At 35.2% G+C, this 25,192-nt stretch overlaps 1 protein-coding gene across 8 annotated transcripts in view; it reads right to left on the bottom strand.

Moving 5' to 3' along the window:
- The window catches only part of COL11A1 (collagen type XI alpha 1 chain), a 208,602-nt gene that overhangs the window by 39,825 nt on the left and 143,585 nt on the right, over window positions 1-25,192 (bottom strand). For all 8 annotated transcript variants that reach the window (XM_008264806.5, XM_089337031.1, XM_089337028.1 and 5 more), the window contains 8 exons: window positions 23,830-23,937; window positions 14,908-15,015; window positions 13,942-13,995; window positions 10,442-10,495; window positions 9,853-9,960; window positions 5,945-5,998; window positions 4,263-4,316; window positions 1,864-1,917 (listed from right to left, as the gene is read on the bottom strand). In XM_008264806.5, coding sequence (XP_008263028.2) covers window positions 1,864-1,917; window positions 4,263-4,316; window positions 5,945-5,998; window positions 9,853-9,960; window positions 10,442-10,495; window positions 13,942-13,995; window positions 14,908-15,015; window positions 23,830-23,937 — 594 coding nt within the window. The remainder of the gene's footprint in view (window positions 1-1,863; window positions 1,918-4,262; window positions 4,317-5,944; window positions 5,999-9,852; window positions 9,961-10,441; window positions 10,496-13,941; window positions 13,996-14,907; window positions 15,016-23,829; window positions 23,938-25,192) is intronic.

Below are 25,192 nucleotides of genomic sequence, written 5' to 3'. Positions count from 1 at the left end.
GAATAGTTCTCCCAAAATCCAAGCAGCTGGGATTCATGTCTACATCCAAAAGTAACACAGAAGGAAAAGGCAACTATGTACTTAGATTTGTTCCTTCTGCCTCAAAGACTCTTTAAGAATCCAGTAAGAGAAGCTGAAAGAGCCAGTAAATTCTACAGGACGTGTGATATTGGTGAAATCAAAACTATAGAATAGTTGTCATAATTATCTAGTTACCATTATAGCCAAAAGAAGATGATGCAAAGAGAAGAGGAAAATGTTTCAGACCGATGTTATCTAATATGCCCAGACCCTTAGAGACCAGTGTTCTCTTAACGCTATTCTTCCTAGGCCAAAAGAATGCAATGAAATGTTTTCTCAATTTCACCCCCATCACTTAGTTTCAACAAACAACTTTAAATCTATAAACATATATGGGTGAGCATTATGGTACAGTTGGTTAAGTCACTGTTAGTGTTGCCCAGATCACAGTGCCTCATTGAGTCCTGGCTACATACTAATATGAGTTGGAGACAGCAGATAGATGATGGCTAAACTGCTTGAGTCCCTGCAATCTGTGTAGGTGACCCAGAGGGAGTCCCAGTCTCTTGGCTTTGAATTGGCCCAATCCTAGCTGCAGAGGGTATTTGGGGAATAAATCAACAAACAAAAGATTTCGTCTCTCACTTTCCCTTTATCGCTCTGTCTCTTCCCCCTAACTTTGTCATTCTGCCTTTCACATAAACAATCTGTAAAAATTAAACATATAGAAAAGAGATAGCCAATCTAAGAAACTACAGTGTTTATGCAGAAAGAATTAAAGAATGACTTTTAAATCATTCTAATTTAGTAATTAATAAGCTATTGTGAATAGTTAATCATAGATGATTGACCATAACACAAACAGAACATGGGTGCTGAGCAGAAGTAAACATCCTAATAATATATTCTATATTATTAATTATCTTCACAAGGGGTAAATCCTTCAAACAAAATAAACACATTTAAGTGCTTGATAGAATATGCTAAAAAGACTTAAGACCAGGAACAGGATCATTTTTAAGGTTAGAATAAGTCTGCATCACTGGCAATACTTTAATAACTAGAATTCAAGAAAATTTCCATCTTTTCACTATATAATATTTTATATTTAATTCTTTCTTCAAAAATAATTATATTTAAGTTAAGTAAATATCAAGAGATTTTCTAGAAAATTTTACAAACACCAAAACACAAATGTATAAATAGGAAATCAAGTGCATCACTAATATTTTCATAATAGTTAAGGCAGGTTTTTTTAATAAAATCATATTTGCAAGAAAAGGAAGCTATTCTGAGCCCAGATGTTAGGGCACATGCCAACTATTTTGAGAAGTGCCAAAGACAGACCATAGTATTAATAATGAAAATAGAATTCAAAAATGACAAACGATCAATTTCTTTGTGATTTAAAGGATTCCTTTTCTTCTTTTGAGTCAGTTACTTCAACGAATGTCTTCTATTTTTATGCTTCATATTACTTAGAGACACTATCCTCGTTAGATAATCATGGCTCTCATTGTATGTAAGCTTAGTCATTTTCTGATGAAAACACCTTTATGACATTACTGAAATTTTCTAAGCCTTAGCTTTCAAAACCTACAAATGTAGATAACAATACCACCATCAGGAAGTAACTGCATTACTGTAATACCTGGCAATCAAAAGCATGATAACTCAGTCATTTATCTTTAATTTCCATAATTACTAGAATAGATGATACATAAATCTTATAAATATATGTAAAGTGCTTACACATTGTTAGAAACACTTAAAATATTGTCTAGCATTATCAAATGTACTTAATCGCTGCTGTTTCAAACTGTGTATCACTAAGCTCCTTACCTTTTCTCCTACACCACCAACAGAGCCAATAGATCCTGGGGGTCCTTGTGGGCCCTAAAATGGAGAAAAAGGAATAGCATTATCCTTATTCTTGCAGAGAAATAATTCACAAACAGGTAGATAATTGTTCTCAAAGACAAAGAAATATCTGTCAAAGCATTCTGAGTCATTTTGAAGATTGGACAAAATGAAGTCTTGTATTAAGCTGTCTTTTTTTTATTTTTTATTTTTTTTTTTTTGACAGGCAGAGTGGACAGTGAGAGAGAGAGACAGAGAGAAAGGTCTTCCTTTGCCGTTGGTTCACCCTCCAATGGCCGCCGCGGCCGACGCACTGCGGCCGGCGCACCGCACTGATCCGATGGCAGGAGCCAGGAGCCAGGTGCTTTTCCTGGTCTCCCATGGGGTGCAGGGCCCAAGCACCTGGGCCATCCTCCACTGCCTTCCCGGGCCACAGCAGAGAGCTGGCCTGGAAGAGGGGCAACCGGGACAGAATCCGGTGCCCCAACCGGGACTAGAACCCGGTGTGCCGGCACCGCAAGGCGGAGGATTAGCCTAGTGAGCCACGGCTCCGGCCGTATTAAGCTGTCAAATTTAGTAAAGAGCAAATAATTTAATATATTCCATTGATTTTCAAATTCATCAGAATTCCTATGATATTACAAGGGACTTCCAGCTCTGGCTTTTCAAGTTTGTACCAGGAACATAATTCCAATCTCTTCCATGGAATAGTTAGGTATTTTAAAGGATGATTTTGTAGTGAATAAGAACTAGAACTCTGGTTAATGATCAAGGAAGAAAGAGAAGGAAGGAAGGAAGAGAAGGAAGGAAGGAAGGAAGGAAGGAAGGAAGGAAGGAAGGAAGGAAGGAAGGAAGGGAGGGAGGGAGGGAGGAAGGAAGGAGGAAAGGAAGGGAGGGAGGAGAGAGAGAGAAGAGAGATGGAGGAAGGAAGGAAGAGAATACCATTATATACATAGCACTGTATCTATGAACTCCATTGAACCTGCTCTGTTTATATTAATTTCACATTAACATGAAAGAAAAGAAAAAAGAATCACATAACACATGCTAAAAGTCCCTCTTTTAAGTAATGCCTGTCAGGTTTAAAAGCAAGCACCAAAGATCAACAATGAAAAGAAAGAAGAATGAGGAAAGAAAGCATCAGGTACTTCATCAGGAAAAGATGAAGTCAGAAGAGATATCATTGAAGGTTATAAATCCAATATTGGTAATTGTTATGGTTTAAATAGGATATAGCTCCCAAACTTACAGTCATAAATTGATGGTAATAAGAGTAGAAACCTACTTCAATTATGGTATCTAGGAGATGGGCCTAGGAGGAGGTCCTTACAGCACTGTGGGTGCTCCCTGGTGGATAGTGAGTCAGAGAGCATTGTAAAAGCTGGGTGGAGTCCAGCTTCTCTCTTTGATTTCAGGTCACAATTTGACTTTCCTCCATCCATGCTACCATTGCTATCCTTGGGCCTCACCAGACAGTTGAACAAATGGGATGTGCCTGAATTTGGATTGTGAACCTCCAAAAATTGTGAGCCAAAATAAACCTATTTCCTTTCTTATGTTACTTTTCTCAGGTATATGTTAAGTGCATATAGCTGACAAATACAGTATCAACAAGTTAAATGTTTTATTACGATTTAATACACTAGAATATTGGAATAATTAATAGGTTTGGTGAAAATTCTATTAACACATCTGAAAGGACAAAGGCTAGATAGTACGAGATGCAGTTATCTTGTACATAAGGAGGTACTTCCAAAAGTTCAGGAAAAAATATTTATTGTGTGTACAAAAAATTCTGAAAGCATAGTTTCTTCATACTATCTATTTCCATGAACTTTCTGAAGACACCTTGTACAGCTAATACATTAATAGATTGAAAATAAAAAGTGTAATGCTTTCAGAAAAAAATCACTAATGGTAGATGCATCATAAATAATGTTTAGAGCAAAAACCTAGACAAATATAGTGAAAGCTAATTACAAGCCATCTCCTCATCCCATTGTCAGAGAAAAGGTTAAATTTAAAAGAATTCAGCAACTATTTATTGAACGTTTATAACTTGTAGAACATAAGTATGTTTATCCCAGCAATGTGTTTAATTATAATACAATCATAATACTAATATTTCAAACTCATCAGTAAATATACCTTGAATATAAACGATGGACCTATTTTATATTTGTGGTGATTTGTCCCCTAAAAAGACTGGTTCTTTTCCCATATAGTGGAGTGTACTGAATACATAATCTTTGAGCGCTCTTCCACTTAACATTAGCAATAGTGTGATTATCTCCTTATTGTGTCTCAGAAAACATCTGCCATGAAATAATATCAACACCTAAATATCTTCAAATTAATGAACATATGTGTCAAGTTCTTACATCAGCTCCATTGGGACCTTGAGGGCCTCTTGGGCCTGGAGGACCAGGTGGACCCTAGAAAAGATGAACAATAAGGTTAATAAGGACCAAATTCCAATACATTTTAGATATTTCATTTTGTGATTAAGGAAACTAAAACAACTGTAATCTTATGAAATTACAGTCAATGAAGCGAATCAGGATTATAAGTGTTGCTTGTTTGATACAACATATGTTAGCAAATGATTATTTACATATATCTACAGGGGAATTATGACCAGAAAAAAAAATTATTAAGAAAAAGGCCAAGAAAGACAACTGCTATTGTTTGCTACAATGTATCTACAACCTGACTAGCATTATTTTATGCTACAATGTGCCAGTATAACATAAAGTAAGAATAATAAATGGTGTTTGACTATATAATCACTTCACCCAATAAAAGCACTTATATTTTTTGTTTACTTGCATTTTGGGGTGTGTGTGTGTGTGTGTAAATTCCTATGTTCTGTATGCTGGAATTGGGAGTAACTATGTGTTTTTATTCCAAAATGGATATTCTCTCTCCTGGTTGTGCATTAAAATTAACTCAGGGTACTTTGTTTAAAATATGGGTGACCAAAACAATTTACTTCAAGGTTAGGATTAAAACAGTCTTTGGTAAATACTAGAACATTAGTACTTTTTAAAGGTTAGAGTTTATTCTAATGCCTTGGTTGAAAAGTTTTTCTAGCACAACGATAAGGTCACAAAGAATGTATCAATGATTCAGAAACCATAGCAACTGTATCTAGTAAGGCTCTTGCTAGATATCTGATGCTGCTTGGAAATATTAATCAGTTCTGTGAATCAGATATGTTTACTATGCATCCCTCGTATTTAGTTATATTGATGATTATAACAATTTCTTTAAAGGATATAATAGATTTGAGTGTGGTCTTTAAGGAGAATAAAACTTAACATGCAACTATATAATCTCAAAGTAAAATTCTGAAGGAGGTAAAACTGGGGGTGGTGTTGAAGAAAAAGAGACATCAAGAAATATATTCATCCTATTTCTTTGTAGATTCCAGTCACTTTGAACAATTTTTCCTTTATCAAAGAAATGCTATATAAACCAACAGATATATTTAAAATTTTTGTTTGAAGTCATAGAGTAGAATGCCAAAATCAATTCACACAAATAATTAAAAATACTAGCATTGTAATTGTGCCAGTGTTCTTTACTAAATTAAGAATGTGCTTCAAACTGTAAGTGTATCTGTTCTCTCTTTGTTCCACATCAAGGTCCAGTTCCAATGCTAAAGACTGAGAAACTACTAAAACCAGGCAGCTGATTATATACTCATCAAGAGTTATGTAGGTACCATAAAAAATCCATGAGAACACAGAATTCAAAGACAATTATTTTTTCCAGGAATTTTTCGAAGTTCTTTGTATATACATAGAAATGAAAACTATAAAATATATAGCTTAATAAATGATAGACATGTAGTGTAACACTAATTCAGAACTTATAGAAAGAGAAAAGTTGAAAATATATTAGAGTGAATATAAATATTTAATGATTGCTGATGGGGATAGGTGAAGAAAAGTGTCCTAACCTTTAGGATTATTTCGTTAATATTAATAAACTTAAAGAAACAAATGAATAGGGTGGAAATAAACAGCATCCATTAAGCAGAAGAAAATTAAAAACTTACCATGGGACCCACATCTCCATTTTCACCTTTTTCACCAGGTGGCCCTGGCAGACCCTAGGAAAATAAAGTAGAAAAACAATAAAAGTCATTCATGGCTTTGAAAAGATATATTTGTTCAAATGATAATCCAAAATAAAAAATTAAATATAAAGTTAATTACAATAAAATTGTGGTTAAAATGTGCATGTACTAAAATACTCATAATGCAATAATTGCCTATATGTATATTATAAAATCTTAATACCTACTCATGTAATGTATGGTTTGCATAATTTCATACTTTTTTTAGTTACAATGACTGAATACAAGATTTTGTGTGTGAACTAATGAATATGTGATTTATTCTTTCATAACTAGCATAGCTAATTGTCATGGTATAGATTTTCTGTAAAATTATATTGCATTTTATAATATTCATCCTGATGAGGTTTTCATAGTTAGGTACTAGTTTGACAAAACTCTTATGAAAATAAATATTCTAATACATTTCTGTGGGCAATCTCAGCAGTTTCCTGAGTCCAGACACATTTCTCTCCACCCCCGCCTTCTGCCAATGAGTTAAACTACGCCCGCATGCAAACAGGCCCATTAGGCCCACCTGGGGAGGCATCCTGTCTATGTGACCTTCAAGCTGATTGGATAGGCATATTGGCGCCTTTGTTCATTCTGCCCTATGGTCAGCATTCTCTAGAATTGGTGATGTCCCTTTTACCTGCCCTTTATAATGTACATGCTTGTGAATAAACATGGACATGTTCACAGAAGCGTGTCCCTGTGTCTTTGTGGAGAGAAAAGGCACCACTGCCTTGCTCATCCCTCATACAGTGGTTTAGCAGGACTAAGCAGCACATTTCCAAGGTTATAAAATTTTTGACATATTAATTCCTCTTTTGAATCTTAAAAATGCACAAGAGCATAAAAATTGCTAACTACACTTCCTTTATTCTCTTAAATCAACTTCAGTGTATCCAATTGAGCTGTAATTTTATAGAAGTTCTGACTGGCAGTATAAATTCAAACTGTGTAGTTTATACTTAAATTCCATCTGGATATATCTTAATGAGAAAATGTACTTCACCAAATTGATCTTCCTAATGCTCCATTCAGAATTGTTTATATTTCCTCTTTCACACTACAACAATACTTTGTACATACTTAACTTTCATATTTGGAAACATAATTATGTCACTTCTTTAAATACTTATAAGCATGATCTACTTTGAGGCAGTCACCTTTTATGTATTAATTTTTTTATCTCTTTCAACAAGCAAAGGCGCAAGCAAAAACTATAATCTCAATAAAATATTTGCTGAATGAATGATAGATAAGCCATTCCCAATAATAACTGAACAGAAAAAGTTATGTGTAATAAATGTTCTTGTAACACTAGCTTTGATGCTGAAAATTCTCAATTGTTCCATGTGTTTCATCTTAGGGAAAAACAGATAAATATATTAGATTGTAGGAACTAATGGGATAGAACAGTACTACTTGTAATGTGACATACTCTGAACATGAATAGAGTATATGATAAAGAATAAAGACAAATATAATTGAATATGCTTTACCAGGCTCATTAGTAGGGACTGGATTGGAAGTTACTCAGCCCGGATCTAGCCCCTGTCATCTTTTCTTAATGCATATGATTACTCCTATTAGTTCAGTAGGAATCTTCCAACAGAAAAAAAATTAAATATTTATTTCTTTTTAATTAAGTTTGATCGTAGTTTGGGTTGATTAAGAAAGAAATGCTTTTATTAATAAAATTAATAGAGACATAATGAGTCAGATTCTTCTGTTGTAGGAACTGACTGGGCTGGATGGCACTCCAGTGGTAATCAGTTTTTATAGGTATTAACTTTCTCCTAGGGAGTAATTTATGCAAGGAGAGGTTCTGTTTTAAGGTCTATCAATTTAAAATCATTTGCCACTTAAATGATGCATCAAACAATGAATTCTGATCAAGAACTCTCATTAAGCACATATCTCTTTCATTTGCAGATGCATACTAACTATCAATTTGAAAAATACAATCATTTAACCTGTGTATTAGATTATTATTATTTATGTCTACTATAATTGCTAATATCTATTCTGCCATGAAGGTTCAATTAAATAATGCAGATGCAATTGTGAACATGTTAATTACATTAGCATCTTTTCAGCTTCCTGATTTAAAGAGGTAGCTCTGGGAAGATATAATCAATTTTTGTTAATGAATTGATTTCTTGAATCATTCTCTCATCCAAGAGCACATTTCCTACTTTATGGAAATAATGATAATTTTTATTGACCACTTTATAGATGTAAACTACAAGGCCCCTTCTTTACACATGAGAACCAAGGGGCTTCAGAGCAATCAGCTAAACAGACAGAAAATGATTAGTAATGTATCCATTAGCAATATAATTGTTTTTAATTTTATTCATTTATTTGAAAGAGAGAGAAACAAAGAATGGGAGAAATAGAGAGGTCTTCCATCCTTTCGTTTACTCTTCAAATGCCCTCAGTGGCCAGTGGCAAAAGCCTGCAACCAGGAACTAAACTCTGGTCTCCTATGTGGGTGGTAGGGACTCAATCACCTGTTGTCTCACAGGTTGCCCTTTCTGCAGGAAGCTGCATCTGAAATGTAGTAGGGACTCAAACCCAGATGCTCCAGTTTGGTGCTGTGAGCACCCCAAGTGGCATAGTAATTGCTGTGCAAAATATCTGCCCGGCAATCTATTCTTAATGCCTTCTGTTCTTTTCAAATATGCATGCTTCCCAAACATATCAATATGCTGTACTGTTGATTGCATTTATAGTTTTCTTTCAAGTATAAGAGTTAACACTAATAAATATAAAAGTGAAGTATTTGCACTTTTCAGGTTTGAAAGAATTATCTTGGCATTAAAATTAAAGACAATTAGAACATCATGTTTACTAGTAGATACCCATTGAGGTTTTACCAGTGCTACTTCTATAATAAATTACCATATTGTATTTTGAATGTAATTTGTACAATCATGAACATAAAAATCTATTTAATACCAAAATCTGTATTTTTGTCATTTAATCAAGATGAAGTTTATACATATTCAACATACATATACTTTTATCCATCTTCACAAAATTTTATGCATAGTGAAGTATAAGAATTAATTTATATTTCTAAAAATTTAAAGTACCAAACATCATTAGGTACAAAAGCTTATAATCTTGAATTGCTTGGCCAGTATAGCAAAGGAAGTAGAAGAAAGAAAAGATGTTTCCAAAGTTTACAGGAAGTAGTATAAATGAAGATATCTACTATGTAATGGTCTGCCTGAAAGCTCAGCTGTAAGACAAATGTCAATACAAATTTCTTAGCTTCTAGTGTTCTGCAATTAATATTTCCTTCCTGAATACACTTCATAAAATACAATTACTATTTTTAAAGTGTAAGTTATTTTGAATGATCTGTTTACAGTTAATCTGTTTATCTTACCTGCTATCATTTCACACATACTAGTGGTAGTCTGCTATTTTTCCAAATGCTTTTAAATTTTGTTAATTATGTGAAGAACTTTCTTTTTGCCATGAGAGCTATGAAAGCACACTTCCAGCAACTTAATTTTTAAGTATCAGACTTAGAGAACTGAACTGCATTTTTGAAACAAAATAGGAAGAAAGGAGGCATTATACTTTAGCAGGGACTAAATGTCCTACAGATGCAGGAACTGGGACTGATACTCTCTTCAGAAAAATTAACAGCACTTGATAAAAAGCAGCTGAATTTCAGATATACATATAAGCTAAACAATCATTATAATTAAAAAAGTATACTTAAATTTTTGATACAGAAAAATACAATGTTTTGCATCTACCAGAGAACCTCACGTGGGCAGCAGGTGGAAAACGTGGAGTAAACAGTGCCGACAGCATCTTACCTGAAGACCTATAGGACCAGGAGGTCCAGGGAAACCTCTTGCACCCTCATCACCTTTTTGTCCAAACATCCCCTGCTGTCCTCTGGGACCTGGTTCACCATCACCTCCCTAGAGAAGAGCAAGAAAAACTATCATAAATTGTAAAAACCATTAACGGTAAAAGCCATTCTAAAAACTTGGCCATTTTTAATTGAATAAAAGGTGATCTATTTGAAAATAACCAAGTCAGAAGTAAACTAAAAATGTTATTTGTTTTGCTTACTTGCTTTGTTTCTGGAATATGAATGATTTTGATTTGGGCATGTATCCTAAATGAAGCAAAAGCTGCCCAATAAGGGAAAATCATGCTCAGAATTTATTACACATTAAGTACTTCTCAACTGGTTATTATTTATTTTCAAATGAAGTCACAATGTTTGCAATGGAAGAATCAGCTTGCTTAGCTATATTAGATAATTTAGATGTGAGTCCATGTTAAGCACAAAGGAAAACTTATTACCACACAAAATTGACTGGTTATGTGACAGTCCATAAATTTAATCAGGAAGCTGGAACAATTTACATTTACTAAACAAAATGGAATACTTACAGCAATTCCAGGGGCACCAACTGGTCCTTGAAGACCTGGAGGGCCAGGAGGACCCTGCAGTGAGAAAAAATATCAGTAATTTTGAAACTGATGCCACAAAAGCCTCAGCTACATAAAACAAAACATTTGTCTGATCAAGATTTTTAAAACATCTCTGTCCCTTTAGGGAATAAAAAGAAGCATTACTTAGAAATTCTTTTGCATTTAATGCAGTCAATTGTTACTTATTTTCTCATTGAGTCTCAGACGTTCTTATTTGAAATCAATTTTAAATTCAAATGTGTTTTAAGCACTCCCACGTGTAATGTTGTAAATATTTAAAAATGGATTTCTATGCTAATATAAACCAACTTAAAGATTCACATTTTGAAAATTTTCAAAATATCAGAATTCTTTAATGAGACCTGTGAATCAGAAGTATCACATAAAATTTTCCTTTTTACTGTCTTCTAAATGAAATTGAGACTCTGATAATTCTAAACATATAGAAAGTAGTGGTATGAAAATTTAGAATTTTTGTGCATATGTATGTAAATACGGTGTTATATATAAAGTACACTAGAGCTCCTTATTTTCAACAATACATTTCAGAATGCATTATGAGTTTTACCAACATAGATATTTCTTAACTGCCCTGTTTTATTATATTATTAGCTGGTCAAGCTCTATAAAATTTTGGCACTAAATAAACAACAAGGGGTTGGTACTGTGGCATAGCCGGTAAAGCCACAGCCTGCAATGCCACCATCCCATATGGGTGTCGATTTGAGTCCCAGCAGCTCCTCTTCAGATCCAGCTCTCTGCTGTGGCCTGGGAAAGCAGTAGAAGATGGCCCAAGTCCTTGGGCCCCTGCGCCTGCGTGGGAGACCAGGAAGAAGCTCCTGGCTCCTTGTTCCGCACTGGCTCAGCTTCGGCAGTTGTGGCCATTTGGGTAGTGAACCAGCGGATGGAAGACCTCTCTCTCTCTTTGCCTCTTCTTTTCTCTTTGTGTAACTCTTTCAAGTAAATAAATAAAATTATTTTTTAAAAAATAAACAACAAAAAAAGTCATTGGATTGAATTATTCTTCATTACAACTTATTTGATGGGGAAGATGGCTTTTTTTTTTTTTTTTTTTTTTTTTTGACAGGCAGAGTGGACAGTGAGAGAGAGACAGAGAGAAAGGTCTTCCTTTGCCGTTGGTTCACCCTCCAATGGCCGCCGCGGCCAGCACGCTGCGGCCGGCGCACCGCACTGATCCAATGGCAGGAGCCAGGTGCTTCTCCTGGTCTCCCATGGGGTGCAGGGCCCAAGGACCTGGGCCATCCTCCACTGCACTCCCTGGCCACAGCAGAGAGCTGGCCTGGAAGAGGGGCAACCGGGACAGAATCCGGCACCCCGACCGGGACTAGAACCCGGTGTGCCGGCGCCGCAAGGCAGAGGATTAGCCTAGTGAGCCGTGGCGCCGGCCTGGAAGATGGCTTTTAAAACAAGAGTTCTGAATATGTGCTCTAGGACCACTGCAGTGACTTAGAACCCCTTATGATTTCTGCTAGGCCAATATTGTTTTCCTAATAACACTCAGACGTTACTTATCTTTTATACCATACAGACATTTGCTCTAAGGGTATAAAATTGAAGGTGAGAACAATTGCTGGTGGCTTAGTACCTATGCTATAAGTAGCTACAGCTTATAGTAGCTTTCATTGCATTTTCATCTCCTTGTTCTCCCCATCTCACCATTTCACTTTAAAATATCCTTGATTATACTGTTGAGATTGGGGTTCTGTCAAGTGCACATTTATTCTAATTAGATTAATAGTATTTACCTTTAAGAAAGTAAACAGAATTTAAAAGCAATCATTTACTAAAGGAGGGTTTATGAGTTTATAAATTTAATTATTTTTTAAAATGTTTATTTGAAAGGCAAAGAGGGGATAGAGAGAGAGAAACAGAGATTATCTACCCACTGGTTCAGTTCCCAAATGCGTGCAAAAGCTGGGATTGGGCCAGGCCAGAGCTAGGAACTCAGCTCAGGTCTCTACATTGGGTAGCAGGGATCCAAATACTAAAGTGTATAATGACAGGAAGCTAGATTCATGTGCCTGATGTGGGTAGTGAACCCAAGAATTCCAGTATGGCATGTTGGCATCCAAAGTGCCATCTTAACCCACTATGCCAAACATACACCATGGATTTACAGTCTATGCCAGCTACACCAAATTTTATGCAACTGATTTTCTGTACACAATTTCTTGCCACCATTTTATAGCATAAATAAAATATCCATGTCATCACATATTTGGTAAGTTTTGGTTTTACTTGAACAAAACATAAATTACAAACCTATTGTTAGTTAAATATTGCAATTTTCTGCAAGATATTTCTGTTTTGATTCTAGATTTTCTTTTTGGTTTAAAATAGTTACAACATAGAATTTTAGGAACTATTCAGTTTGAGATGCAGTCAGAGCCAATGAAACCTCTTTCCAAAGTCACATGTTAAAGTGTTCAGTAACTCTAACCTTTAAGGAATTGAGATTACAGATGGACCATAGGACAGAACTGCAATTGTCTATCAGGATCAAACTGTTAGGCAGATTTACTAACTTCTACACTAAGTGAAAGACTTAATAAAGGACATATCCCACAAAATATACAGTCCTGTTGGAAAGTACACTCATGAACACAAAAATGATGAAAAGAAAATGGAAATAAAGAATTAAAGAACTAAATGTCCATAGATATTCTTTAAAGAATGTAAATTAGTAAGGAAGTGCTAAGGTGAAATACATTTGAGAGTCATCATCTATCGTGTGATCTGTGAGAGCAGGGATGTGTATAAGTACAGTCACCCCTGGTGCCCACTCACAGGCAACTGTTCCAGGTCACATCCTCACAAGTTCATCTCTTACATAAAGCAGCACATATCCTATGCTTATCCTTCTTTTAATTATCTCTAGATCACACACGATATCTAATATAGTGTCAATGATATGTATATCATTGTTATACTGCGTTGTTTAGGGAATAATGACAAGGAAAAAGATTTCTACATGTTCAGTACAGATGTAGACTTTTCTGAAGACTTGTAATCTGCATTGGTTGAATCTACTGAAGTAGAACCTGTGAATATAAGGGCCAACAATATATGATTTGAAAATTTATGTAAACTGTTAAAAAGCCAAAATCAACATGCTATTTAAGTGAGGAATTAAGACTGTTTTGATCATTGAATGATTTGTTAAAAGAAAATATTCTGAGTCATAATTTACAATTTATGGAACAGATTTATGTTATTCCCATTTGTTATAGGGAAGTTGTGATTAATGACATATACACCTCATAGTATTCCTGACATCACAGAAAATTCCACAGAATTATAGAGCGGTATAAGACCACAAAGGTAATATAGTATTGGTCTAATAATCTGTGATAGTGAAGTTGTACTATGAAAAACATATCTGATAAACAGTAGGTAGTGTTATGCAAATAGCTTTCTTCAATAAGTGAGTAACTCACATTTTCTCCTTTGTCACCTTTGCTGCCTTTTTGTCCTGGTTCACCAATTTCACCCTGTATCAAAAGACTTAAGTTAAAATTGGTCTCCAATAATCAATATATGCCACAGCATGATCATCATTATCTTCAAATTGTTAAATTTTACCCTTAAAATAATTATATACTGGTATTTAATGTCCCTGTTTAAAATGTAAAAAAAATGAGTTCTCTATGTTCTTAGCTTTCTATTTTGACTAATATATACACATATATGTATATATTAAACAAAAAACACCTTGAATTTGAAGAATACTGAAACTGAACTTACAATTAAAAATAAATTTTGTATTTAATATCACTACTCTCAACTGATAGTGAATGTACACTTACTTACAGAAGTATAATTACATATTAGTCAAGAATTACTTTTCCCTTAGTTTTCCAAATGCTAAAATAGTATATGCAATATAGAGTGCTGGTTCACATTTTTATAGTGTTTTACAATAATGTTAGAAACAGATTAAGTTCAGACACTAAGCAAAAGACTTATACATTTGGGATCAAGTGCTTAGAATTATTACTTATTTAGTAATACAGTAGGATTATGGAGCAAATAGTTGATCAAGCCTTCCTGTGCAATATCCAAGACACCAGGCCTTGTAACTGTGTATACAAATAAGTTTATTAATTTTACATTCATTTCAGAAACAGTTTTAGAAATAAATAAGGAATTTGGCATCTACTGGAATTTTTGCTGTCTTTGTTCCTTTATTCCATTTTTCTGTATATATCCCAAACAGTATTTTATGGAGCAGATACACTAATCCTATGCATCTCAAGTAAAGCTTGAATAGATGCAAGGCATGAGAAACTTTTTAAAAGGTAACGTTCCACTGGTATCTAATATTTAAAAGATTTATTCTGGAAATAATGGGAAAAAGCTAAACTTTCTCACAGGATGTACTAACATGAATAATGGATACCAACCTTGTCTCCGTCTTCTCCAGGGGAACCAGCAGGACCTGCTGGCCCTGGGAGACCCACAGGACCTTGTACTCCATCTCTTCCTGCAGGGCCTTGGGGACCTTTTTCTCCCTGTATTGAAAATGCAACAGATCATTAACTTGCTGTAAGAAATCTATAAATGAGGCATTTGCCACATTTTTTAAATGCAGTTACAATATTCATAATCTAATTCCTATATTCAGAAAAGAAGTTGTTTAATGTTTCTAAGAAAGAAAATTCAATGGCAACTGATAACACAAAAGATCCCTACTTTCTTTTGTGACTAACAATGCTATCAATTTTAATCATTTATGAATCTCAGGCTATCTGCCAAAAAATAATTTGAAAAGAACAGGTATTATCTAGGGAAGTATTTCATATTGACAAATTTGGTGCCCAATGTTTGTGAAAACTTTCTGAGCTTCTTTTGTTCTTTCATATTAGCACCATGAGACTGCTGTGCAGCAGATATGAACCTTAAAGATCATAAGATGTCCCGCTCATGTGTCCAACATTTCAATTTGTTTTTTATATGTCTTTCTTATTTTTAACAAATATCTCAACAATTTCCTAAATTTTGATAATCTAGCTCACTGTTGTGTTTACTGATTCAAAATGATAAAACTATTAGCTTTTTTCTGGTGTTCTTTTTATTTGGGTTTTGGGCAACGGCATTATTTTCCTGTCTGAAATTTTACCTATATTGTTTAGTTTTAAAAAATAAACCGTGCGGCCGACGGCGCGGCTCACTAGGCTAATCCTCCGCCTTGCGGCGCCGGCACACCGGGTTCTAGTCCCGGTCAGGGCAGCGGATTCTGTCCCGGTTGCCCCTCTTCCAGGCCAGCTCTCTGCTGTGGCCAGGGAGTGTAGTGGAGGATGGCCCAGGTGCTTGGGCCCTGCACCCCATGGGAGACCAGGAGAAGCACCTGGCTCCTGCCTTCTGATCAGCGTGGTGTGCTGGTGCAGTGTGCTGGCTGCAGCGGCCATTAGAGGGTGAACCAATGGCAAAGGAAGACCTTTCTCTCTGTCTCTCTCTCACTGTCCACTCTGCCTGTCAAAAAATAAATAAATAAATAAATAAATAAATAAATAAATAAAACAGTGCATTGACAGAGAAGACAATCTCTGTTTGCATAAAGCATTCTTTCACAGTTTCAAATAAATTACTTACTAAAAGACACAATGTTATCCATTTTGTACAAGATTTTTCTGATTTCATTTAGTGGATCTGTCTTTTCTCTTGTTTTAAACCTGAGCATCTACAAGTCACCAGATCTTGCCCTTGCACTGTCCAATCCCCCCTTCCCCCATACACTTCATCATCTCTGGTTCCTTTACACTGATATAAGTTTTGTCTGCTTTATCTCCTAATTCTTTCTCGCATATATTCACTTCATCACTCATACTTTATTTTATAATAAAAGTGTCCTTGGCCTGAATTACTGAAACAACTCCCTGTATCTCCCCTTTCAACATAGTGCCCACCTTATAACCAGGGAGCCAATCAGACCACATGACCTACATTCTTAGGTCAATTTACTTGCTTCCTGGACCTAAAATACAGACCAAGCTTAGTGTAGCTTGAAGATCATCTTGGCTCTTATCACCTGCCCAACATTAGCCTTCCCTTATCATTGCTTTCTGCACTCCAATCTAACTTTATTAAGTCCCTTGAACCTAATGCTATGGTTCTGCTTGTCACATGGCCTGAGCCCTTGTTGTTTCTTTGGCCTAAAATGCTCCTATAGGGCTCTTCACTTTCTTAATTCTCCTCATCTTTTAAATCTGACCATCAATGTCTTGTCCAAGGAAAGGTCCTAATATCTAGCTCAGGTCCCTCTGGTACAAACTGATATAGACTGTTACACAGTATTTTCAAATCACCAACCAAAATGTTTAAAATGTTTATTTACTGTTTTTTTGTTGTTGTTGGTTTTTTTTGTTTGTTTGTTTGTTTTTTTTTTTGTTTTTGTTTTTTTTTTTTTTACAGGCAGAATGGACAGTGAGAGAGAGAGAGAGAGAGAAAGGTCTTCCTTTGCCGTTGGTTCACCCTCTGATGGCTGCCACGGCCAGCACACTGCGCCAGCGCACCACGCTGATCAGAAGGCAGGAGCCAGGTGCTTCTCCTGGTCTCCCATGGGGTGCAGGGCCCAAGCACTTGGGCCATCCTCCACTGCACTCTCGGGCCACAGCAGAGAGCTGGCCTGGAAGAGGGGCAACCGGGACAGAATCCGGCGCCCCGACTGGGACTAGAACCCGGTGTGCCGGTGCTGCTAGGCGGAGGATTAGCCTTTGAGCCGTGGCGCCGGCCCCTATTTACTTATTTTCATGTACATCAAAAGCAGAATAATGCAGAGAAATTTTCTATCTGTTGCTTCACTACCCAAATTTACCAGATTTTAACACAAATTACAGGGCAGTTATAATCAAAACAGTCTGGTACTGGCATAGAAATAGACATGTAGACCAAGGGAACAGAATAGAATCCCCAGAAATCAACCCACACATCTACAGTCAACTAACGTTTGAGAGAGGAGGTAAAATCAATCCTTGGAAGGGACAATCTCTCTAAAAAATGGTGCTGGGATAATTGGATCTCCTCATACAGAAGAATGAAACAAGACCTCTACCTTACACCTTATACAAAAATAAACTCAAAATGTATCAAGGACCTAATTCTAAACTCCATATAATCAAATTACTGGAGAACACTGGAGAAACTCTGGAAGACATTGGATAGGGAAAGGCTTCTTGGAAAAGACTTCAGAAGCACAGGCACTCGAAGTCAAAAGGGACAGATGGGATTACATACAGCTCAGAAGCTTCTGCACTGCAAAAGAAACACTCAGCAAAGTGTAGAGGCAACTGACAGAATGGAAAAAAATTTGCAAATTATGCAACTGATAAAGTATTAATATCCAGAATCTATAAAGAACTCAAGAAACTCAATAACAATAAAACAAACAATCCAGTTAAGAAATGGGCAAAGGAATTGAGCAGGCATTTTTCAAGAGAGGAAACTCAAATGGCCAACAGACAAATGAAAAAATGCTAAGGATCATTAGCAATCAGGGAAATGCAAATTAAAACTATGATGAGGTTTCACCTCACTCCAGTTAAAATGGCTTTCATACAAAAATCAATAAGCAACAAATTTTGGTGAGAATGTGGGGAAAAAGGTTCCCTAACCCACTGTTAGTGGGAATGCAACCAAATATAGCCACTGTGCATTACTGTATGGAAATTCCTCATAAAACTGAAAATAGATCTACCATATGACCCAGCCATACCACTCCTGGGAATTTAACCAAATAAAATGAAATCAGCAGTTGAAAGAGTGATCTTTACCCTCATGTTTATTGAAGTTCAATTCCCTACAGCAAAGATACAGATGCCCATTAATAGATGACTGGATTTAAAAAAAAAAGTGGTACATATACACTTATACACTAGAGAATATTACTCAGCCATAAAAAAAGAATGAAATCCTTTCTTTTACAACAAAATGTATGCAACTGGAAATCATTATAGAAATCATTAGAGAAATAAGACAATCCCCAAAAAAGGGAAATATCATATTTTCCCTGATCTATGGTAACTAATAGAGAACAAAAACTATAAAGTATAATTATTTGTATTGTAGTCTACATAAAATTATTATTGTGAGTAAACGGTTGAAAGGAAATGGCTTATAGTCTAAAAGAACTCAATTATTATAACCACATAAGAAATATTTAGATGCTACAGTGTCATTGGTTATAGTTCATTGAAAGAAATTACGAATGCCTACTTGACCAAAATATAGGTGTAATGATCATTTATACATTCAATGATTGTTTGTAGCCTTTGTCTATATTCCCTATAAACAGGGATCTTTTACTTGTTAAACTTTTTATTTGGTGAAGTATTCAGCCTTTTAATGTAATGTAAATTTAAAATATGTTAACTCAAAAACCAAAAGAAAAAGACAGAAAGGTAGAACAAAAGAGAGGTGTAAGGAGGGAGGAAAGAGGAAGGGCATTAGCATTATGTTCTCAGAATTGTATCTACAAATCATATTGAATATGTTAAAATTAATTAAAATTAAAATATCAAGCAAAAATAATAATATTCCTTTCCTCTCTCCCTTCCTCCCACTCTTTCCTTCCCATTGTCTTTACTTCTCTCTTTCTTTTATTTCCATTTTGAGATAACATACTTTAAAATTACATTACAGTAAAAAGGCTTAATATTTCACTGAATAAGAAGTGTAACAAGCAAAAAGCAAAAAGATCCTAGTTTAGTGAAAATATGGACAAAGACTATAAACAATAATTGAATGAAAAAATGGCCATTTCACCCACATTGAGTATATTTTAAAATAATCATAGATCATTAAAACTATAGTTGTGTACCATTCTCAACCATCAGTTTGACAAAAGTATAAAACAAAATTTTGTAAAATTCTATTTGCTCCAATACTGACACACACAGACATTTCTTTTTTCCATTCTTTCTGATTTTTTTTTAAGTTTTAGCTCCCACATCTAAGAGAGAACATGCAGTATTTTTCTTTCTGGGTCTAGCTTTTTTCACTCAATATGATGTCCTCCTGTGGTGTCCACCTTACTGCAAATAACAGAATTTCATTCTTTTTTATAACTGAAAAACATTCCATTGTGTATATATTCCACATTTTCTTTATCCATTCATCTGCTTGTTGACACCTTGGTTGGTTCCAAAGTTTGGCTATTGTGAACAATGCTGCTTTATACATGGTAGTGCAGGTATCCCTACCTTGTGTTGAAAGTCTTTTGGGTATAATCCCAGTAGCCAGATTGTGGGGTCATATGGCAAGTTTATTTCTAGTTTTGTTTTGTTTTGATTTGTTTTAGAAATCTCTGCACTGTTTTCCACAGTGGATACTCTAATTTACATTCTCACCAACAGTATTTAAGTGTTCCCCTTTGTCACAATCCAGGCCAGCAACTCTCTGTGCTTTTAATTTTAGTGATTCTGAAAGGGGTAAGTTGATATCTCATTGTGGTTTTGATTTGTATCCCTCTCTTTACATAAAATATTAAATCTGACCTTAAAACTGATATAATTAGGCATCCTTTATGTCCTTTGTTTGACTTGCCATGGTCTTATATTTATTCTACACTCACACCTTCAACTTTATTACAGTTCACAGAATTTACCCCTCTTTATTCAAAAGGTTCATTTATGTATTTATTTTTAGGTTAATGTTTCATCTTTCCTTATACATGTTTTGGTTTATTTACTGAAGATGATGATAATAATAATGAAGTTGATAATGACTATTTTATACTTATACAATTCAGCAAATTGCATTAGAAATAGGATTTTATTTAATCCTCACAAAATATTTTGATTATGCTCTTTACAGAGATGAAAAAACAGACTTTTGATGTTAAATAACAGCCAACATCATGAAGCAAATAAATAATACGACTGAGTTCCCAGTTCAGCTTCCACTGGCTCCACGCTGGCAGCCTTAGTCTACTCTGACTTCCTTAATTTCACTTTTCATGGATGTTTTCATATTAATGGTAAAATATGTAAACATGTGCACAGTACAATAATAAGAGCAACACATTCAGTCATACTAACTCTCTTCTTTACCAACTGCCCTCTCTTCTTTTAGTTCTAGGGTTTACTGGGGGTGATCTGTGTGCACAAGGTACACTGATACATAGTCCACTTTCTGATCTCCACTGCAATAACATTATGAAGGTTAAATCATTATCTCTATTATTTTTGCTTTATTTGTTTCAGTTTTCAGTGCTCTTGATCCTAAGACACTCAACAAAAGTAGAATCTTTTCTGTGGATTATTTGATTTTCTGCCTCTGGAGATATATACAGTGATGTAATAATATGATTCAAACTGGCCCTGTTATAAATGATGGCAAAGCTTCACAATCCTAGCACTGACCATTCTTGCCACAATTACATATATGCTTGATACTGTAAATAAGTATCTGAAGCATATTTTTTCTTAAATTCCTGATTCCTATTACCTAATCCATTCAGAGGTAATGCATTCATTTCATTGTATTTTGGGTCCAACTTTTGTTTTTCATATTTCTACAACAATCCATCAGATAGATAAGTGACTGACATAATTTCTTATCTGTACACTTTGCATCCTCCCCAACACAATCTATAGTTTTCTTTAAGAATCATACTCCCTTTCAAAATATTTCTATCAGTACAGTAGAGTTGGGAAAGATTGTAGGTACCAACTGCTTCTCTGCTTTCTAATCCGACCTTCAAGAGCTTCAAATATGACTGATCAATTTGGAGACTGTTATTAGGACATAATTATTGCCATGTAGTTCATATGGATATTCATGGCCGTTGTTTTTACTTTCTCCTCTCCCAACAAGCTTGCTTTGCAAATGCCATATCCAGTCTTTTGTCTTCATGTAAGACTACACCTTCTGATATTTGAATAATATTTTTTAAAGATTTATTTTATTTATTTGAAAGAGTTAGAGAGAGAGGTAGAGACAGAGAGAGGTCTTCCATCCACTGGTTCACTCCCCAGATGGCTGCAACGGCCGGGGCTGCACCGATCCGAAGCCAGGAGCTTCTTTCAGGTCTCCCACGCGGGTGTAGGGGCCCAAGGACCTGGGCCATCTTCCACTGCTATCCCAGGCCACAGCAGAGAGCTGGATCAGAGGAGGAGCAGCTGGGACCAGAACCGGGGCCCATATGGGATGCCGGCACTTCAGGCCAGGGCGTTAACCCACTGCACCACAGCACCAGCCCTTGAATAATATTTTTATAATGCAATCTGCTAAGAGGAAGTTAAGATGGAAGATTTATAGTTGGGAACAGGAAAAAGTAAAAGTGGCTTTTAACACTTGGCCAAAATTTGTAGCCATGTTTACAAGACCTCTTCATGGATGTCTGAGTACTTTCTCCCAATGCTCAAAATTAGTTCCTGCCACTGTTCCTAATTAGGCAGACGCTTTTGCCCCAATTGCTATCTAATACAGGATCTAGCATTTGCCTGAATGACTATTTGCTGAAAAAAAGAACAATTGAATGAATTTCCTATCTTAGAGTTGATGATGAGAATGGATTAACAAGATACTCCCTTTTTTTTTTCTAGGCATAATGTCATCAATTATCAGCAAAACCCAGGCCCAAATCCTTGCTCTTACAAATGCTTGTCAATACCTTGTCTTCTGTCTTTTCAAACTAAATTATTATCACTTTCAGCAGGTTTTTAATATGATCTTTACTTCAGTATTTAGATTCTTTATAAAGCAAAGGTATTTATCCATTTTAAAACCCTGGATTTAATGTATTATATTCACAGAACTCTTGACTTCTCTAGTAAGTATATTTTGAACTTATGTCAAAAACTATATTTCATTTTTTCTGGCATATGTTCTTGGTTGTACTGTGCCAAGACATGTGTATCCTAGATTTTTTAATAAACTCATATCAATGGGCTTGAATTTACCTCCTTCATTTTTCCTCCCAATGCACACAGAGTATGCTATAAAATACATTACTTTAAGAAAAATTTCAGCACACAAAAAGTACTTTTTCTTACATCCAAAAATTATATCCACAGGTAGCATTTTCCTCACTCTAAATGTTTCTGAAAGCCAATGGATTATAGAAGACAATCTTTTTTTATTTGGATAATGTTATGGTTTGAATGTCTTTTCACAAAGTCACACGCTGGAATCTTAACGGTCAGTGTGATAGTGTTCGGACGTGGGCTTTGATGAGAGGTGATGAGGCCATGAAAGAAGAAAGAATGAATTATCACCAAAGTAGGTCCACTACTACTATAGTGAGTTCCTTATAAAAAGTAGAGTTCAATTCCCTTTTACTTTCTTCCACGCTGTCTGTGCTATCCCATCATGGAATGACATAGCAAGGATGCCTTTTCCAAAGTCACCTCTGCACCTTGGATTTCCTAGTCTGTATAATGATGAGCCAATAAAGTCCTTTTTATTGTAAATTACCCAGTCTACTGTGGTATTCTGTTGTAATAAAAAAAAAAACTGACTGAAACAGAAACACTTGAATATTATTACAGAGCGATGGGGAAAAACATACGAACAATCAGAGCAATCAACTAGCTAAAGCTGAAGTCTGAGTCATGAAGAAGCACTTTGAATTACACCAGTTTAACTGAATTGTATGTATTGGGACTTGGAAGCACATAAAATTACTAAATATTTTTATACCATGGTCAGAACTTTTAATTTACATTTACTGAATAAATTGTGTCTTATTTGTGGACGATCAGAGAAAGCTTCTTTTATTTACTCATTAAAATGACATAATCAAAAGAAGGAACAAAAATGGAGGACAAATATTGGCAAAGAACTTAAACCTAATTAACAGAATACAACTATAGTCATGTAAATACAAAATTTTTAATTCCAGTGAATATAAAATGAAATAACTGGTCCAAAGTTTCCCCTCTCATTCACTAGTGATTAAAGCTCAAATACTATGAGTAGGACAGCTACTTTCCATGCATTTCATTTATGAACTATGGAAATGATTGGGACTGAAGTTATAATATGAGAGGAGTAAAAGTTCACACTTTTCTAATATAAAGCAGCAAAGTATAGTTTTAATCAAAACTCCCAGTTTTATTTTTTAAAGGAGCAAAATGAGAAGCCTTTTACATTAATAATATCCAGCTACTTCACAGGTATTAGGGTTTCAAAAAGTGTGGAAAAATGTCATTTCATTTAATTGAATTGAAATTTCTCTATTAAAACTATAAAAGAAGGTGTGTTTATATGCCAGGCACATATGCAGAGAGAATGCAGTGGGGTACGCAGAGCTGATACTCTTGAATAAAAAGTAGTAACTTTTGAAGGAAAGTAGTATAATGTATTTTCTCTTTGATATTACTTACAGGAGCACCCTTCTCTCCAGCTGGACCAGGAGGGCCCTGGGGTCCTGGACGCCCTGGCAAACCAATTGGGCCAGCTGTACCTGCTGATCCTCGTTCTCCTGGTGAACCCTGGTAGACAAGAGAAAAAGTATTCTGTTAGGGAAACAGTTAATGGTGTAAGAGTCGCTTATTTAACAATGCAGGCTTATAGTCAAGAATACAAAATAAACCTTTACACAATTTTAAGATCTCAAAGAGGAGCATGTGTTTCAACTATTTGAGAGATTAATTTATAGCCCCTAATTTAAGCAGATGTTAAGGTTCAGAAATATTGAAGAGATGAAAAAAGCCTTCAAGGATTTTTATAGACATCATCTTTAAGTGTTTACAAAACTATGCACAATGCTTTACAATATATATACCAAATTAAAACCTCACATACAATTTTATTTCTGTATTATAATGGATTGACATGGTACACTCCTGCACTAATACTTCCTGAAGTAATTTGAAGGCTTCACTTTAAACTTGCTAAATCAAAATTTATACATTCAAAAATGAAGTTAAAGGGGCTGGCCCTGTGGCGTAGGGGGTTAAGCCCGCCACCTGCAGTGCTGGCATCCCATACGGACACAGGTTCAACACCCCACTGCTCCACTTCCAATCCAGCTCTCTGCTATGGCCTGGGAAAGTAGTAGAAGATGGTCCAAGTCCTTGGGACCTGTACCCATATGGGAGACCCGGTAGAAGTTCCTGGTTCCTGGCTTCGGATAGGCCCAGCTCCGGCCTTTATAGCCAATTAGGGTGGAACCATTATATAGAAGACCTCTCTCACTCTGTATAACTCTGACTTTCCAATAAATAAATAAATCTTTAAAAAATGAATTCATAAATTCTAATGGCATTAAGCTACATATATCATTTTTTACATGGTAAATTTTGATAACCACTGCCTCAGAATTTAGACGTTTTCCCATATTTTGTCTTCAAATTGACCTTGTGGTTTTTGGGCCTACTGGGTCTTATTATGACCACTGATAAGCTCATTACTTGTCTGATTAGGCGTATTCAATTAACTCCCCAGATGTATACCATATATTTCCAGGTAATCTGCTTTAGAAAATGTCATACGCAATATTTTGGAAGAATAGCCACGTAGGATACTGCCTTAATATTAGTTATTGGAGTTGACAATTTAAAAAGACATTTTTAATATAAGAATAAAATAAATGCAAACATATTTACTAAGTTATGTGAAGCTCAAATATAAACATTTACTATTTCCAATTACATTTAAGAATAGATAACAAGGACCTTGTCTTTGTGTTAGATTCCTAGACTGGTGATCAAGTTACAATTTATCATTTTATTGTGTGATTGAATT

This window comes from Oryctolagus cuniculus, chromosome 7, assembly GCF_051225735.1.
Source record: "Oryctolagus cuniculus isolate XC-2025 breed Fujian yellow rabbit chromosome 7, ASM5122573v1, whole genome shotgun sequence".
NCBI classification, from domain to species: domain Eukaryota; kingdom Metazoa; phylum Chordata; class Mammalia; order Lagomorpha; family Leporidae; genus Oryctolagus; species Oryctolagus cuniculus.
Note: the sequence above shows the minus strand (reverse complement) of the source record. Positions and strands in the feature narration are given on the sequence as shown.